Source organism: Annulohypoxylon maeteangense, assembly GCF_022496945.1.
Source record: "Annulohypoxylon maeteangense strain CBS 123835 unplaced genomic scaffold GGS22scaffold_11, whole genome shotgun sequence".
NCBI classification, from domain to species: Eukaryota; Fungi; Ascomycota; class Sordariomycetes; order Xylariales; family Hypoxylaceae; genus Annulohypoxylon; species Annulohypoxylon maeteangense.
Window position 1 is genome coordinate 128,770 of NW_025953258.1, and position 18,323 is coordinate 147,092.

The 18,323-nt window shown below is 47.6% G+C and overlaps 6 protein-coding genes across 6 annotated transcripts; 2 read left to right on the plus strand and 4 right to left on the minus strand.

The window, feature by feature from the left end:
- Nucleotides 1-934: 934 nt before the first annotated feature.
- Nucleotides 935-1,682, minus strand: GGS22DRAFT_24584 (uncharacterized protein). Its single transcript, XM_047966597.1, has 2 exons — nt 1,134-1,682; nt 935-1,046 (listed from the first exon to the last, which is right to left on the minus strand). Exons 1-2 carry the CDS (start codon nt 1,591-1,593, stop codon nt 1,015-1,017), a joined length of 492 nt encoding a protein of 163 aa, XP_047817528.1. The 5' UTR covers nt 1,594-1,682; the 3' UTR covers nt 935-1,014.
- A 3,050-nt stretch (nt 1,683-4,732) lies between these two features.
- Nucleotides 4,733-6,588, minus strand: GGS22DRAFT_180373 (glycoside hydrolase family 76 protein; the record flags this gene model as incomplete). The annotated part of the gene is made up of 3 exons (XM_047963759.1): nt 4,733-6,309; nt 6,368-6,472; nt 6,540-6,588. 3 exons carry the CDS (start codon nt 6,586-6,588, stop codon nt 4,733-4,735), a joined length of 1,731 nt encoding a protein of 576 aa, XP_047817529.1.
- Nucleotides 6,589-10,424: 3,836 nt separating this feature from the next.
- On the plus strand, nt 10,425-10,814 carry GGS22DRAFT_189663 (uncharacterized protein; the record flags this gene model as incomplete). The annotated part of the gene is made up of 2 exons (XM_047964882.1): nt 10,425-10,474; nt 10,529-10,814. 2 exons carry the CDS (start codon nt 10,425-10,427, stop codon nt 10,812-10,814), a joined length of 336 nt encoding a protein of 111 aa, XP_047817530.1.
- Nucleotides 10,815-11,392: 578 nt separating this feature from the next.
- GGS22DRAFT_165861 (uncharacterized protein) lies at nt 11,393-13,085 on the minus strand. Its single transcript, XM_047961755.1, has 3 exons — nt 12,569-13,085; nt 11,903-12,522; nt 11,393-11,848 (listed from the first exon to the last, which is right to left on the minus strand). The coding sequence occupies exons 1-3, from the start codon at nt 12,746-12,748 to the stop codon at nt 11,617-11,619; spliced, it is 1,032 nt and encodes a 343-aa protein (XP_047817531.1). The 5' UTR covers nt 12,749-13,085; the 3' UTR covers nt 11,393-11,616.
- Nucleotides 13,086-13,996: 911 nt separating this feature from the next.
- GGS22DRAFT_165862 (uncharacterized protein) lies at nt 13,997-15,662 on the minus strand. The gene has a single exon (XM_047961756.1). It carries the CDS (start codon nt 15,112-15,114, stop codon nt 14,305-14,307), a length of 810 nt encoding a protein of 269 aa, XP_047817532.1. The 5' UTR covers nt 15,115-15,662; the 3' UTR covers nt 13,997-14,304.
- A 294-nt stretch (nt 15,663-15,956) lies between these two features.
- GGS22DRAFT_165863 (uncharacterized protein) lies at nt 15,957-18,038 on the plus strand. Its single transcript, XM_047961757.1, has one exon. The coding sequence runs from the start codon at nt 16,194-16,196 to the stop codon at nt 17,967-17,969; it is 1,776 nt and encodes a 591-aa protein (XP_047817533.1). The 5' UTR covers nt 15,957-16,193; the 3' UTR covers nt 17,970-18,038.
- Nucleotides 18,039-18,323: the final 285 nt, after the last annotated feature.

The following is an 18,323-nucleotide window of genomic DNA, read 5'->3' on the forward strand; positions in this document are numbered from 1 at the left end:
ATTCCAATATGAGAGAAGTTGATATGAATTATATATCTTCGCCACATCCACCAAGCTGAATTGTCATTTATGTATCAGATGTTTCCAAGTCCCAACGCTCCTTGGAGGAAATCTTTAATTATGACAGCGCATCTTGAAAACGGGTGATTCATGTACACCCATCAGATAGAAAGCATGTCCCATCCTAGGAAAGGCCATCTAGTAAACATGGATATGATACCCTTTGATAAAGGGACCGCCAATCTTATCGATGATATTCAGATGCCTCCTTTTCGGTCTAGTCATATCTACGCAGGTAGGTAGTCACGATATTAGATTATGTTTGTGTACGTCTGATTCCAAGAACTCACCCTATCAGACCCTCTAGACATCTAACTCTGAATTGTCATATATCAAGCATCATTAGATTATTAGTATGTTTCTAGTGTAGCAATGAGTTGCAACACCTTACGAAAAGATTACGGGCGATTGCCCCTCTATCACGTTCAACATGAAAACCACAGTGCTAGCATTGATTCCTCTCAGGATACCTAGTAAACTAGCAACTTCGAAATCACTGATCATTAACAACTCAGATCATATCCCACGGTGTAGGATGATGTGACTTTGACAAAGTTGTGATCGTGTCAGTTCATTAACTGGCAGCAATGACAGCAAGAAAGATTCCTCCCAAATCAGCTCGTATTCCTCCCCTCAGATTTTTCGAGTTTGTTCATATTGAACCCTGGGAGCAAGGGCCCATAGAGAACACTCGATTCATTCCCAATTGAAACGCGGTTGCAGAAAATAATGATGCCCATATGCCCCATCTTATGATCGGGATGATCAGACGGATGACCAGTTTGTTCCAGCATATCTGTCGGGTATGCTTACTGCTTTGAAACATGGCCTCCATCGTAAGATCTTATTATTAGAGAAATGGCGACAGGAACTTCAAGGTTACCTGTCCTGAGTTGTTGTTGCTCCGAGTCGCTACAAGATGGCGACTAGGTCGGTTCTTGGTGTGGAGAATGCTTAGAAACGATTTGCTATCTCGTGTTCTTCGACTAGTAATGAATGAGTAATTAATAAGTGAAAACGGGGGGAATGGGTTATGGTATGATATTAGATAGAGAAGGCGACATGTAACTTACCATGACCATGATTACCGACGTTGTGAACAGTTCCCCAATAGCTCCACTTGTTAGCCGTGCGGTTGGTTGGGATAGGGGTAGGCTGCTCAAGAGAAGACTTGTCATCGTTCTTGATGGTGCTGGCGTGGTCGTCCTTGGGAGGAGGGATAAGTTCGTTGGTCTCACGGCGCGCACGGGCAGCAGCGCTAGGTGAGGGAAGTTCCTCGTAAGGACCGGCTGCAGGAACGGAAGATGCAGCATCGGTGATCTTAACATCTCGGTTCTTACGGGATCGCCAGACGAATAGGAAGACTACGGTGATGATAACCAGGCTAACAACGCCAACGATGACCCCGATCTCTAGACCAGTAGGAGAGAAGTGCTTGTCGCCATTACCAAGGACGGCAGGGCTAGCGCCGCCATCGAGAGGCGCGCCCGCGTCGTAATGGTCATCGGGGTTATTATCGGGAAGAGGCGCCATCGTGCCGGGATCGAAACGATTGAAAGTGATAATAATAGTGGGAAAATGTGATGGCAAGCTGACCAGACTATTAGTCAACCGACTGATGAATCACGAAATGGATCTTGTTTGACGTGATAAATTTCGAAAAACTCGTTTGAACCGAGAAAACGATTGTGATGCTTGGTTAAGGAGAAGCGATGATAGGGTCGATGACGAAAATTGGCAGAAGTTGTGCGCCGAACTTCCCTGGACGCGCGAAATTGGTTCGCCAAAGGAATAAAAAATTGAGCGACACAAAATCTGTGGGAAAGGTTTTTTGGAAGTTGAAGTTGGGAAGTTTAGACACAGATCATGGATTCCTGTGTAGATAGATACAGGTGTACCGGTTTGTAGGTACACCTGTAGAACTGAGTAAGAGCGATGTGTATATGAGATGGAAGGGGTAAGGGGAATTAGACACTTGAATGATGTTAGTTAAGTGAGAAAGTTAGGGGTAGGTACGACAGATAGGACCTACCTACATGCAGGCACGTCCTGTAGTTGCTCTGTAGTCTCCTTATAGTGATGCTGTAGTGGCTCTTCTAGTTGGTGCTGTGAAATGTAAAGTTTAGGGTATTCTTTTGTACACTCCCCTTTTATCAGATGGAACAACAATTCACATCATCTTAGGTAGGTACCCAACTAGCTTAAAGGTACCGATAAGTTGTATGGTATCCTGCTTCTTGCTGCAAGGACGCCTAATTGATCCACCCATGTAAATACCCTTGGAATGATTAGATCGATAATCGTCTTCTTCTAGATCATATCGATATCGTAATATCATTGGTCGTTTTCATCAAAACCAACCCAGATCGGGAAACCCCTTTTGAGCCAATAATCTTGGGTCCAGATTTGAAGGCCGTATCCAAGTGACGTACAAAGTGCGCGGCTTCATACGTCGGCAATGTGCCTACCCGTCCGAAGCACCTGGGTACCCAACGGCTGCTACACCTTGATCAGATTAGGTCTGCCAACACTGGCGAAATAACAAGTTTGTCGGTAGATGGGGTAAGTAACCGACAAGTTCAGGGTCTTAAGTTGATCTGGCCTCGACTTTAGTTGTAGTACTTGTGTAAGATATAAATGGGGGGTTGTCCTCACTAACAGATCCTGTGTATCCTTCATCCTCTCTATCCCCCACCCCACTCTCCCCAGAGGCAGAGTACATATCTCCTTTCTTTCCAAACTCTCCAAATACTTGATTTATATCTAAAACTTCTCTTTGGCCCCCTCCCCCCTTTAGTGAAATCTGTTTATCAATGTCTTGGACATGAATGTACATTTCGATACGACCAGCTAATTATATCTATCTAACTGTTAGGGAATTATCTCACCGTAAGCACCCCAGAGAACCACCAAAACAGGGGATAGGTCTCGGAAATTTGAAGTTAGAACTGAGAACGAAGGAACTCACCTAGCTACCTTGAGGTAAGTGATTGGTACCCATTCATAAAACCTCCTGTTAAATGTCTGTATAACCAAATTGCTTTTAAGTATAGGCGAAAGCGTCGTTAAAAATGCCAAACACCTATACCTACCGCCTCAAGTGTGGTAACACAATCTGTTTCGGCAACCGAATGATATTGGATTAAGTCATCGAACATTCTGAGGTTGCTTATTTGGGTCTCTCCCAAAGAAATCATAACGCTTAAAATAGGCATTTCCAATAGCTGTCCAGCTTCTGTTGTTCGGGCCGAGCCTATTACCCCCCTAAGCCCAAGTACGTATCTCATCTTTCATTGTGTTTGTGTCCATAACGGTCTCTCGGTAACGGTAACCACGATATCCTGCCGGATTACCGTCCCCGGATCTCGCCGTACGTAACTAGCGAAATTACACATCACAGCGTGACCTGGCGGGTGTTTCGGCAAGGTGATATCCAGAAGTCCTACTCTAGTAGAGTTTACCTAGCGCTTTTCGAGATTCCCAACTCTCTGACTTGCGTAAACATGCGTTATATATCCACCTTTTCGCTCTTTGATACCTATATGCCACAGGTCAAAACATGGAGGCCTCGTGTTTATCGTTGCGTGCTATGTAGGATATTCCTATATATAGCAAGAAAGCCATGAATCTTGAGTTCTTTTTATCCCCGAATGGTGGTTAGCACTATATTTATCTCGCCTTATATGTTACGATAGGAGGGCGTACCTGGTAGGTAGTGTTATTGGAGGCGTTTGTAAAGAATTGTAAAGGGGCAGTGTTCCCCACTTTTCAAGCATAAACTGGAACCCCCTTTTTGATCGCGCGCCTCCAGACCTCCCATCTCCTCGATGGTCTAAGACTCAAATGCAAATTCTGGAAAAATCTGCAGTCACCAGCTACCTAGGTAGTTGAGCCTCGCCTTGCACCGATATATTAAATTTCTCCCGAAGCTCCTTTCTTTGTCTCGGGATATTACCCGAGACTGACATAAAGTTGCATCTCGGGTGCACTTACCTAACGTTCTGCTTCGGTCGCATAATAGAGAATTCTATAGCCACATTTTTTTCTCATGAATACCGAGGCTGAGAATTAAGTAGAGATAGAAGAGTATTAGGTCGTTAGAATATCTCAATTATAGAAGATGCGTCTGAATTCTTCTGGAATCCGCAATGGGTGGTAATGTGCTTTACAAGGTTAATTGCTTAAGATATGTATGTCTATGTAGGGGGGCGAGACATACGTGCATAGCAAATGGCTATTCGTAAGATATAGGTCGGTACCTAGTAGGTAGGTAGGTATGTGAGCATAGGTAGCTACCGTCTTGGAGCAGTAAAGATCTGTATATGTCAGCCAAATCTGAAAGCGCATTGCCTTTAATTACCTATAGGTCAATTGAAACAGGGCCACATCCATTCAATCACTCAGCAAACCCCACTAAAAGCCATCAGTATAAGTAGGAAGCAGCAGAATGTGCCTGATAGATAATCGTGGTATCTCATGGTTTCCCTAAAGGACAGTTGAATCCATTCCATTCCATTCCAATGCTTATCCATAGACCTTAATCAGGACCTCCCCTCAAAAATGCCCATTGTGTTTCATAATATCAAATGCCCAAACCCATGCGCGAAACGCCGCCTTGATGCAATCCCTTTTTTCAATATCCCCATGTGTGATTGAACTGAGTTCTATCTTGTTACTGTTGCTGCTTTCTCAGCACTGATGCTCTTCGCGCGATCGTATTCGTCGAGGAGCGGCGATTCGGTGCCGTCGTAGCGTCTGCGGTGGGGGAAAATGCGCCCGGAGGAGCCGATAGGCGGTTTCGGTTCAGGCTTTGTCGGTTGGGCTCCTGCACGCTATCGGAGCGCTTCTGTAACTTGCTACCCGTGTAGACGGCCAGGATCTTCTCGCCCGTGTCGGTGCTCGAACTTCGATCCATCGCGACTCCCTTCCCCTTCTCTTCATTCGTCGGTTTTTTACCCACAGCTAATAGGGCTAATCCGGATGTTCCTGAGACGGTCGAGCGAGCGCTAGCCCAGTTATCGGCTACCGATTTCGTCTCGTCCGTCACCATGAAGACCACCCCGGATAGGAGGCCGAAGAGAATAACGACAGTGCATATAGCTGCGCCTGCTCGATCGCCTGAGGTTGTCGGCCCGTACAACCTTCCAGAGGGGTCCACTCGCCCATCATCTGAACCTCCAGCTGAAGGATTGCCAGCGCTTGTTCCACCAGTGCCGTTGGTGACTGGCGCTTCGGCTTGTTGGATCATGTTGGCGAGTACTACCTCCAAGGCAGCCATCTGTTGTCCCACGCCAGTCGTGCCATCCCATTGCCCGCTATTGTTCGCCCATTTTAATCCGCACATGCGGTGATTGTCGCCACCTGTGCATTGCTTCGCTGCAGCTACGGCAGAATTCGACAGGAGGGTCTTGATTCGGTCGAACGTCCATGGAGCCCACTTCGTTGTCGCAGCCATCCATCGGCTGAGATAGGCCTTAAACGACAACTCATCGGTATCGCACAAGTTCACGGGTTCGCAGGCAATCTCGATCATAATTCTATCCGCGGTGTCGTTTCCAAAGAAGAAAATCTGCTCTGTACTGTTCAATATTCCATCGACTCGTTCGCTCCACATCTCGACGTCGCCCGACTTCTTCGAAGTAGTGTTCGAATACTCCACCATGGCAGCGGTTCCGAGAAGAAATGCACCAACATTGTAGGAGAATTCGTAGGGTGTAATGGTGGTGCAATTGTCCTCGATATGGCCTCCATCGTAAATCCTGTAATTGCTGTCGATGAACTTCACATTCACCATCCAATCCCAAGTCTTAGTGGCCCAGTCGGCGTAAGTGCTGTTTCCAGTGTAAAGGGCTAGTCGCGCGGCGATGTTGAAGAAGCAGGCCTGCGAGATGGAATTCTTGTAATCGAATCCGTTATTCCATGTGAAGATCTGCCAACGCAATCCACCATTGCAGTGGTCGGGGTCCCAACGGGCAGCTTGAGTGTTAAAGACGGCTTGAGCTAATGCCAACCATCCGGGTTGACCTGAAGGGGGGTTCGGGAACTTGTATTCGGCCGCAGACATGACAGCCATTCCCCAAAATCCTTGGTCATCATTACCTTCAGTTAGGGTCTGGTTAGGGGGCATGTAGTCGTTGTAAGGGCCAACCTGGTGGAGTAGACCCTGGGAAGCGATGTCGTTATAGGTGGTGTCTCCAGTGTAATACCAGTAGTCAACGAATGTACCCATCAATGCGCCAGCCTCCCACCCTAACATAGCGTCTTAGCATATATCGAGCTTTGAAATAAAGGGCGGTATAAAACTTACAGTAATATGGTTGTGGGAGAAGTCCAGGGGTTTGACCAGGTTCGTTGCCATTGTAGAATGACGCCAGATCCTGCGCCATCTGCTTCGCAACATCTTTGATCGAGTCTTTTTAAAACCAGTCAATAACGAAAATCTATACAAATAGAAATGATTTAGATAAATTAGGACTAACCTGTTGATTGAGCATCAAGGTCGTATGTTGCGACTAGACTGCTGGTCATCAAGACCGAGGCTGCCGCAAATGCAGCATTTCGCCAAGAATACCACATCCTGGATGACTTCTGAGGTCAAACTGAGACCTGGTAAACGAAGGAAGTCAAGTCGAACATGGAGATTTGAAAATAGAAAAAAATTACACAGGCCCAATTAAAGGTGTAACATTGCAATTAAGCAAAAAATAGGTTACCAACAGACAGGTCAGGTGTAGTGTGTTTGCGGTACCGACACCCGACTACACGAAAAAATCGTGTGATGATGTTGGTATTTCGTCTAAGTTGTGTCGGTTGGGCGAGTTGAATAACAACGAAGAACCCACGGAAGAGACACGGAAGAATGATGACAAAGGATGATGTCGTGACTTCCTAAGACAGAGAGATACAAGAGATACACAACCTCACGAGATAGATACGTGGTAAGGTAAGTATCTGCATATGTAGAAAGTGAAGAGCATTCGAAATGTCCCAATGAGGAAACTACATTTCCTCTGGAATGCTCCTAATGCCGCAAATCTAGCGTTGAAATCCACTAATTACAGAAGTACATAATACGTACGAAAATAAGCTGTAATAATCAATGTCAATACGAGGAATGCCCCGCGTAAATTCTTCAATTGGACTCAATTGGACAGGGGTTTGGCTGAGTCGTTCGACCTTTCCGATATTTCTCACTGCGTGATTTGAAGTGATAGGAGGTATGGAATATAGAAAAAAAGAGAGAAGGGACGATAGAAAAGCAATTAAGAGGCACTTACCACTAGCCTTATGAGCCGTCTCTTTGTCGGTGCATTTCTATACGAAAGCTGCTACCGATTTGTTTTTCAGCAGATCAGAAGCTTCAACCAGCTAAGAGAGCTGAAAGTGGACCGGCCTTCTCGGATGTAAAGCTCCAGAAGCTCTCGGCCACTACAGCAGACGCTAATGCCACTGTTACGTTGTATGTCGTAGTTGTGTTACTCAAACAATAAAGTTGGTTGTATTTGGATTAGTTGATTGGTAGCCGTCTTCAATGTTCTGTCATCTTCGCAACTCTCTGCAGCTGAACCAAAGAATGTTAGGTTTGAAGACCCCGAATAACCAATGGTCCGTACCGCCCGGCGATATCTCTTGCAGCTCTTGCAGTAGTAAAATGGCTATTGGAAAGATGCGGCGCAAACGGAAGCGATAAACCAACGATAAGAGAAAAAAAAAGATACCTATTAATCAACGTGACCGAATCTCCAACTATACGAGAAATACCACATGCTGTATTCTGTACATAGAATGATCTATATGCACTATCCTGTTCTGCGTATAGCATGCAAGATAGCATATGGAACTATAGTTAATAGTGGAACTGTCTGGAACGACAGTAGCTATTAGCGAGACCCCAGATTCAATTAAGTGCTCAGCTTAAAGGGACTACCTCAATCAAGTTCAATGCCAAGCTTTGCGGAGATTGATATATTTCGCTCTAGCCGATGAAGCCAAACCGGATTGACATAATTGTTAGAAACCCTCATGTTTGCGACCGTGATTGCGATTACGATCGTAAAACCAAACACATCAAAGGATGATGGATTGTCACTTGTGTAACGTCGGTGTCGTATTCTCGCTTTAAACCCGAAAATATTGTCGATCTCGATGAACATGCTGGCATTGATGTAAGGCTTACGCCATCAAGGCCATGGATAACTCGGATTTGAAATCCAAAGAGCCGCAAGAACAATTAGCCGAACGGATTGAATCTGCAAGGAAGTTAAGGGGTTCGTAAGTTGTCGTAAGCTTATTGTCAATGGTCATTGACCTTTGTTGGGCGACACGACTGTTGAAACGGCCATCATCAAGACATGCACAAGTCATTGGAGGAGAGTATCTGGCCGCGAAATACCACACCTGAGCCGATACCAACATCAAATAAATAAGAATCACTGACGACCGGAGTGCGTGGGATGTTATGTAGTACGCGAAGTTGCCATCCTTGGGGTTGAATTGTCGACTAGTTGTCTCCTCGTTGAGTACGACCGAATTTATTTTTATCTTAAGAAATGCGTCGGGTATTTACATAATGGATTTCTGTTGCTGACGTCAGACTCTTCCAGATAGTCGGCCGTAAAGAACAAGAGGACAGGTTGGAATCGTTTATTGGCGTTACGAAGGAGACAGAGGACTTTTGCTACGTCGTAAAAGTTGACAAGTTAAATCCTATTCGATGAAAATATGTAAGGGATCAATGGCAGTGAAATCAAGCTTTTATTAGATTTTAGGGGATAAAAGGCTAATCAACATAATACCAGCGATCTTCATGATCGGCATATTTAGCAACAGAATCGGATAGTGAAGAGATCACGTGGAATGGAAAGAAAAACACGTGATATCTAGCAGCATAGTGTTGTCCGATGTCATCAGAAGTTAATCTACAGAATATTCGTATGATAACTATATGTCTTCTGCATCACTAATGCCGGCTGACCAGAAGTTGATTTATTATTACGGCATAGGAGTTCCGCTACTTCTTTGTATCTATGGATTCACAGCCCATGTAATCCTAATATCGTTAGCATCACCGCCATCTACGTGCGTGTTGAGGGGAACGGCAGGGATCGACACATTGTGGCTTTGCGATCCCGAGAACGAAAAAACCGGGGAGGCGGCACGATGCTGCAATGCGGGGGACACCGACCATTCTCTCGACTCAAGACTGGCCAGTCATTTCTAATACTATTAATATGACAACACGGGAAGTCATAGACCAAGGATAATACCGGTTATCAAGCCGAGTGGCTCTCCGGTGGCTCGCCGGTAAAGAGCCGGAGCGACGACGCTTTTGGCGATATCCCCAACGCCACTCTAGGTAAAGTTGAGTCAGGGCCACGAACTCAGCGAATGAACTCGATTGCTACGCCGCTTTATGAACACACGTGAAGTCCTCGCGTAACCCTAGGTATATATCAGCTTATCCTATAACTCGGCAGTTTCGCATCATGATACTTCGATCAGTAGCCTACAGCACGGGAAAGAGACTCCAGATCGACTCCACAAGACCAACTAAGCTTTTTGTGCCCCTAGGCGACATCATCCGACACCACCCGATTAAGTAATAAAAACCACGCCTTTCATCAGTTAGGACAAGTGTAGGATCCATAGGGCTGAGTGATAGTGAGTGTTGCTTATTTCAGCCCAGGGAAGCGTCCCGATTGATTGGTTATATCCACGAGCTGAGCTCAACGCCTCGCCGTTCCGCAGATGCCGCATCGAAATATTGAATCGGGCGTTCATACGCTAAGCAAAAAGCATGTCCTAGATGAACGCCAATAGTTCTGAGATCGCGATGGCAGTCTCGTAAACTAAGCCTGTGTTCGTCGTCCTAAAGTGTCTTAGTCGAAGGAGGATGAAGAGTCTCACCTCATCCACCGAGTATCCCAAGATCCATAGTTATCCTTAATGATATCACAGATGAAGGCGATTCGAGTCTAGCATTCCAGCTCGCTCGTCTATCGAGGTCGGATGTGGCTTTTACCGGGAAAATCCTTCGCAATTTCCACTCATAAGCCGCCCGGACCATCACGAGATCCAGCACCAGATTGCTATTCGCCCACCGGGGAAGAAGCAAGGACGGCCTAAATTGCGCTCGTCAGATGGTCTCTGCACCTCTCCACGACGCCGCAGAAGATGGCTAGATTGGTAGTACCACAGGAACGCGAAAGGGGGCGCCAAGAAAATATATAAACCCCAAGCAGCCTCGTCGATGAAGAGAGATATCATACATCGCAAACCAATTACCAAGACTCACATCGCCATCTTCACCTTAACTCCAAACTCCAAACTCCATCTATCCAATTACCGACCCCCCACAACTCAAAATGCAAACCTCCACCATCCTCACCATCGCCATCGCGGCGCTTCTCCAGGGGTAAGTTCTCCCTAAACCAACCCTACCTACCAACACCCATACTAACCCACCCAGCGCGACCGCCGTTCCCGCACCAGAGATAACCTCGTCACCCACCTCTCTCCCAGGACACTACGTCTGCACCTCCATCACCACCATCACCACGACCCAGCCACCCATATTCCAATGTCTACCCGTGTGCTCCACGCCATCGAGCGTCTGCTCCCCGGGCGAACCGACCGCGAAGCCGTTCCCCACCATCACCACGACCCCGTCGCCCGGGTGCACTGCCTCCGTTGTCGTCGTCGAGGGCGGTTGTGATCATTGTCCTACTTGCCACCTCCCGAACCCGACTGCTTAGGTCCCGGGCGTGAAGGTGCTCGCCGGGGCTGGGAAGTTGGGTCGTTGATAGTTGGTGGGATGGGGGATACATAGGTATATACATATATTGGTGATGGAACACTTTGCATTGGGTACATGGTCTATGGGATTAGGGAGGACTTGGGCATATACTTAGGGTTGGGAAAAGGTACCTAGACGATAGAAGGGTTCACAGCCTACTTAACTTTTATTCTTGGGTTAATTCATTCATTCATTTGATTGGTTACAGGATGTTCTTGTTGGCTGTGATTGGTTCTTCAGTGCTGGCATGTGTGGTGTTATTATGAACCTCGAGGACATATCTCCTTGGTCCTAGGTTGTCCAGTTTGTAAGGTTTGGTGCCATTGTCAGATAACTTAAGGAGTTCGGCATTGTCCCTTAATCCAGCCAAGTAGATGGAGTAGTAAACCGGGAGAAGATTCCTCTGACAAATCTAGTTTTCATATAAGGTATATGATAAAAGATCGACGTAGCTAAACTCAAATCTGGGTAATATATATGATAAGGAAGGAACACGCTATTACGGAACCTGAATTTGGCTAAAAGGTTAAAATCAATTGCACTATACTTAGACGCGCTAATATTCGGCATATAGGCTACCCCTGTGAGAGTACCGGCATAGGTTCGTCACACACCCTAAACGACCTGAAGAATACGGGGGTTATCAGCGGAGATAACAGCTAATAGACCACAAACCACAGGCGATTCCATCTCATTATTTTGAGTTTTTTTTAGGGAATTTCGGCGCTTCAAAATACAACACTAGTCTATTATACCTAAAATTAAAAGACCGACACACCACCCGGAAGCTCAGTGATCCACTGTCCCGCGCCTCCAACATCCTCAACAACCTGCTGCGCCTTCTTGCACTTCATAGCATCCGCAGCGGACTGGATCTTAAGAACGCCGCAGTTGGCGTTGGCGCATCTACCGGTAGGTAAAGCGTCCATGGCCTTTTGCAGAGAGTCGTCCTTCCATCCAAAGAGGTAATCGCCGTGCTGGCCATATCCAGTGCTGCAGTAAAGGTCAGTATTTAGGTACAGAATTGGCTTGGAGGAGGGAACGTACGAGTCACCGAAGCTGTAGACGAAGGGCTGCTTGCCATTGCCGTACCAGGCCGTGTTCTTGTAGATTCCGGTGTCCCACATGACCTCGTACATGACCTGCGGAATAGCAACGGGGTGAGTAGCAGGGCAGTTCGGGCTACCAAGACCACCGCCGTTGGAGTAGGCAACGTGGGTCTTGTGGTCCGGCGAATCGAGGTTCTTTCCATCCCAGCAGGACGGGAAGATGATCGTGGCGCGGATACCGCCAGGACAGTACTTGGTCGGGAGCTCGCCGGTGTCTTTGGCATCGCAGGGAGCGAAGCCCTCGCCGTTTCCGAGGCAGCGGTGGCAGATCGAGGGCTTGTACACGTTTTGCTTGTTCGTAGGGTCTCCTGCGATCATTCGGAACCCGGGCTTGAAGGCCGTCATCTTACCGTTTTTGGCGCTGTACGGCATGTAGTACACCGTCATTCCTCCATCCTGCTGGAGACCGAAATTGGCGAATTGAGGGACGCGCTGAAAGGTGCCGTTCTCAGGGGACCTGAAGTATAGCGATGCGGTCCAGTAGTTGCTGAAGTCTTCCGAGTAGGTGCAAGTTGTGCAAGTGGACAAGCTGGGCGGATCATATTCAGCTGGGGTCATCTGCGTCATGTCAGTGGCAGTCTTCGATCAGATTCATGTCCACTACCGTAAGATTGAACGAGTTCCCTCCGATGATCTGATGTGTGTGGGGGGCGGGATTTTGACCAGGAGAGACTAGAGGGTCAGCGCGTTCGATAGTGAGCTGCGAGCAACCAAAACGAAGCATATTTTGCGCAGATGCGCGCTGTCCCAAAAGGGCGCCAACGACGAGAGAGCTCCAAAACATAGTGAAGTCCGTTGCGTGAGGTTCTAAAGTGAGCGTGACGATACATTCTGCATCGGGCCCTGCTGGCTTCTTAAATAAACGGCCAGACTACAACAAGACTCCATAGGTCAACCTATAGATTAAGTCTTAGGTGCCGTAGAGAATCATTAATATATATAACTGCCGGTGAGAATTATTTTAGCCGGAGACGAAGGCCGGCCAACTGGAACGTCAAGATTTAAAGGAACCGCCACATGGAACAGGCAGCGCTCGAATCGATTCGACGCCAATCCATGTAAAGCGTATACACACTGCGAAGAAACTCAATTAATTCAATCCCGCAAAGACCTTCTCGTCTTCGTAGGGTGGTCAATAAGGCCGAATCCGCCAACTCGCCAATTCAATTAATATATTGAAATGTATACAGTATAATACAGTACAATAACGTACAGTCTGATACATATTTTACACAGTGTCCTGAATCTTACAGGGGGTTATAGCGTTAGAGGGCGCTGGAAGCCTTGTAACTTATAGGTGGCTTTTTAGGTACCTTAAAGCTAGTGTTAGAACCTTTTAAGGTTATTATTAATTTTGGAATATTTCAACCTTTTCGAAACGAATTAAATCAATTAACCAATCTGATTTAATCGATTAATTCGATTTAGTTGAATACCTAGGTACGTAATAGATAAGTAAATAAAGATATACGTATAATAGTTTAAAACGAGGGGTGTTATACGCTGAGCCTCGGGGCCCTATTAAGTGTAAAAAGGTTATACGCTATAACCCCTATAAGTTACAGGACTTTCAGCGCCCTTTAGCGCTATACCCCCCTATAAGATTCAGGGCACTGTGTGGAATATATATCAGACTATACGTTATTGTACTGTATTATACTGTATACATTTCAATATATTAATTGAATTGGCGAGTTGGCGGATTTGTTCTTATGGTCCGCCGTCCTACCGTCGTAGGAGCTGATTGAACTGATTGAACTGAACTAATCGATTACTTATTAATCAGTTTTTTAACAGCTACCTAGTAAATCGCTAAAAAGAGGGATTACATAATTAGGGACTAGAGTATGCACCCAATCAAAACACTGAGCGTTGAAGGATGCATCCAATGAAAAGCTCCGATAATTGAAGCTAGAGCAATGCTAGAGTGGTCAAGGCGACTTTTTGAGCCAATTGGTGTGTTCCTGGCACGGGAACCTCCTGTGAAATGAGTAGGCACCATGCATCACAACGCATCGAAAGTCAAGGCACAAATATCTCGTTCATATACTCTCGGTTCACTAGTGAGCTAGCTACTTAGACAAACTGGGTAGGGCTGCTACATCGACAGTAAATAAATTTAAATGAGTAATGTAAAGTCAACATGTGCTCTCACTGCTCGCGCCCGAAAGTGAAAGAGCTCGAGCTCGAGGACGTAACGTGGCAGGCAGAGCTCAGTTGTTTGTACCAGACAAAAGACAATTATTCCTTGTAAAATGACCGACTAAGTGAGAAATTGGTTCTTTGTTGACTCCTCCTCATACCAGATTCTGCCAGCCAGAACCGCATACAAGCTGACATTTAGAATGCGAGCACAGCGATGGCACCGACGAGCTCGAAGGCCGGGTGCCCGGGCAGGATCGTCTCACCGCCAACGCGAAAGCCATTCTCAACAGAGTGGTTCTGATCAACTTCCTCGCAGCCGTCCGCATCGTGCGCGTCATGGCCTCTGCACTTTTTTTCGTGCCTGCACGTGGTTGGGCCGTGCCGGCAAGTTACGACGTGGGTGCAATCCCTCGGAACCCGGACAATGCCGTCCCACTCGGTGTTCACCGACCAGGCTTCCCGGGCCTCCGGCTTCGGCATGCTATCCTGGAGCATGATGGTGCTTCGCTTCAGCGGGTACTCGAATTCGGTCCAGGCAACCCGCTCGATCTGATCGTCGGACCGGATGCTGAGGCCAAACTTGTGATGTAAGCCGCGCTGGGCGACCATGCTACAGAAATCGTCCAGGAATGACTCGATGTCAAGCTCCGGGAGATCGTAGCGGCCGTACTCGTAAGCCTGAGGCTTGCCCTCGTCGTTGACGAAGAAGTTGATGCCGCGGAGCAGGGCCTTGCTGTCGGCGGTCACGACCGGTTGCATGGTCTTGATCTTGCCGTGGCCAGGGATGTCAATGGTCTCAAAGACCATGACCTCGCCATCCTTGGTGTCGAAGTGCTTGTGGATGAGACGGATGACCACGTTCTTGGGGACTTGGTGCTTGACCAGGAGGTCGCCGAGATCCTTGAGATCCTGGGCATGGTCGACAGGAGCATCGCGAACGTCTCCGATGTAAGGCAGGTTGTTGTAGGTGGTGGAGGGCACCAGAGTGTCGATTAGGGAAACCATATTGAGCGAGAAAAAAAGAGGGGAGAGAGGAGGGGGTATATGTGGTCTTGGAGTATGGGATAGAATGTATGTGTTTAGAGACGAGAGCAGTAGTTTAGTGATGGTTCTAGTAAGTCTGTGGAGAGATGGCTGATAGTGAGCGAGAGAACGCCGTTTGATAGTAGTCCCCCGGTGGACTATTTATACTTTGATTCAGTCTTGACTTGAGGTGCTTGGCATCAACATGCTAACATTTTCTGAGCAGCTAGCCCTGTGTCTAATGAGGTAGCTGAGAAAGGCACATATGATTGAGCTGGGGAGGTGATCTCCAAGGTTGACTTTACTTACCGCCAGAGATGCATCCGGGATCGATATTGGGTGAAGCAGCCTGGCCTCCCAGAACCAGCCAGGCAGTTTGGCTCCAACAGAGCCAACAGAGCCAACAGGACCAACAGGGCCGGCTAGTTAGCCTTGTACGAGGACATAAATGAAGACAAACACTCCTTAAAACTTATCTCAGGTGGCCTTAAACTAGTACGCGGCGTTGTAGCTTTACTTGTGGTTTAAAATTATTTAATTATAAAATTATTAATACAATTAAACCGCGTAAAATAAAATGCTTAAAACGAAAAAAAATAAATAAAAATAATATTAATGTATAAATATTTAATGTAAAACGAAACGATAACCGTGGAATCTACTTGATTACTGCGAAGCAAGTTTGCTAGTGGCTTAGCTCTGCAACCGACGGGTTACAAGGAGCCTTTCCAACATAGATAGAAAACAATGTTGGGAGACTTATTGGCTGGTGTTGCTTGGTTTGTGTTGCCGCCTGTGTGGTTGCCTGTTGGAGCTTCACTTAAGGCGGATTTCTAGGTCTATAGGCGGCTAAACCTCGCAGTTGGGGCGAACTTCAAGCCTACCTAGTACCTACCCCTCACCACAGCTCAACAACGTCGCTGTCTTCATATAAGACCATCATCTGCACCTGCCAATTTTATCCTCATCAATTCTTAGGGCCTTTTCCCTAAGCCGTCAGGAAGGGGGCTGCACCAGTTCCTACGAAGCCCACACACCTCCTTGCCTATGGGCAGATAAGAATGGTGTCCTTATATAGCACCGACTCCTTCATCAGCCCTGATGGACTAAGCAAAAATCTGGTTCTCAATCGCTCTCTTATGAGCTTGGATGGCAACATTCGCTCGGTTGTCAGCGGCTTTGTCCACCCCGGACACGAATCAATCCAGATGGCCGAAGAATGCGCCCGCAGACACCAACTTCCCAACGACCAGCGTGGCCTCGATCGCGCTCTCTACCCATTTATCAGCTTCCCGCGGCACTATTTCGATCGCTCACCGGGCGAGTGGCACTTCTACAAGCCTTTTCAGCCGCAGCGTGTCCACCTGTTCCTAATGGCGGAGGCCGCGGACCTGACGAAGCAGAGCAGCTGGGCTCAGGTCCTAGCCGTTGCTCAGATTTGCGTGGATGGCTCGTCACTCTATCGGGAAGGACTCGCATCGCTCTGCTGCCACGTCAGCCAGGTTTTTACTTTGCAGCCGACACGCCTCTATGTCCACGCCCTCTACATCCGGGGGTCGACGCTGGAGCTCTGGGTATTTGACCGGGCGGGGATGTACTGTGCCGACACCTTCAACATCCATGCGGACCCGGTACGATACGTCGCTCTCGTTCTCGGCTACACGCTCATGGATTCTGAGGCTCTGGGGTCCTTTAACGTCATCCGGGTGGATACTACCAAAGCGGACTACACAAGAACCACCTTCGTCCCTAAGTCTAAGCACTCTGATTCTCCGACCGTGGCGATACCTGTCAGAGACACCCCGTTCGTGCGAGTCATGGGAATTGTTGGAAGTGGCATGGTCTGCTACCACGCCCAGGACTATAGCGAGGAGCCCCATCGGGTCCTCAAGCCCAACCGGGTCCTCAAGCTCAAATGGCGAGTTACCGACGACATGCCCGAGGAGGGGCCTCTCCAAAAAGCCCGCAACCGCGGTGTCTGGGGTGTCGTCAGGCTCGATCACCACGGCGAGCTGCAAGACACGGCGGAGCTCCGCAAAGGGATTGAATTTGGACCGCCCTTGAAGTTGATTGTGCGGCAATGGGGCGATGCTCTCGATAGGAACAACAGTGGCTTCAAGTCGCACACGGAGTCAGCCGGCAAGGATGATGGCATCCCCCACCGTGTGCTCTGTTTCCACGTCCTATCCCCCCTCGGCCGTCGTCTTTCCACCTTTCAGACCCGGGAGGAACTTCTCCAAGCCCTTCGGGACGCCATCAAAGGCCACAGGTCCCTCTTACAGAACGCCCGGATCCTCCATCGGGACGTTTCCGAAGATAATATCGTTATTGTCGACGATACTTCAGTGAACAGCCCTAAGGGTATTCTGATCGATCTCGATTCCGCGCTGGACTTGGAGGCTGGGCCCAACCGCCGACAGATCACAGGCACCCGCGCCTTCATGTCGATCGGCATCCTCAGGAAGCATTCACACACCTATCGCCACGACCTGGAGTCGTTTCTCTACGTCTTCCTCAGTACAGTCATTGCCAACCGGAACCTCGACCTTCCAGAGGACAGCAAGCTGCACGACTGGAGTCAGGGTACATGGCAGGACTCGGCGCGGAAAAAGGCGCACTTCATGGAGAAAAGCAACTTCACGTACATCCTGGACGAGTTCCCGGAAGAGCATGAGACCTTGAAGCCGCTCGCCGAGGACCTGCGCGACATCCTTTTCCCGATGGAGGGTGATGAGATTTTTACCGGCACGGACCTCGCGGCTGAGAATCGCATTTATAATGGTATGATCGGGGCTTTCGAGTGGGCTATTTTGCAAGAAAAACGCAGAACCAATTAATTTAAAATAAAACTACGCGAAAAAAGGTTATTATAATTATATTAAAAAAATATATTATAATTTTTAAAATATATGTAAAGAGTGATACTGCCCGCGCAGTACGGAAAGTGGATTTTCCCGCGCAGTGTCATGTGACAGTATTGAGTGTACCTCTCCCTGCATATAAATCGCTGTATAAATATATGTACTAGTGATGACTCAATTGACAATTTTCGAAACTTTAATCATACCCTACTATACCTGTACACCTTTAACTTTAACCTTTTATATAACGATGAATTAAATCAACAAAAATACAAACCCGATCTTAATCGATAGGTCTTTCGAAGGGAATTCGATCGATATAGGGTGCAG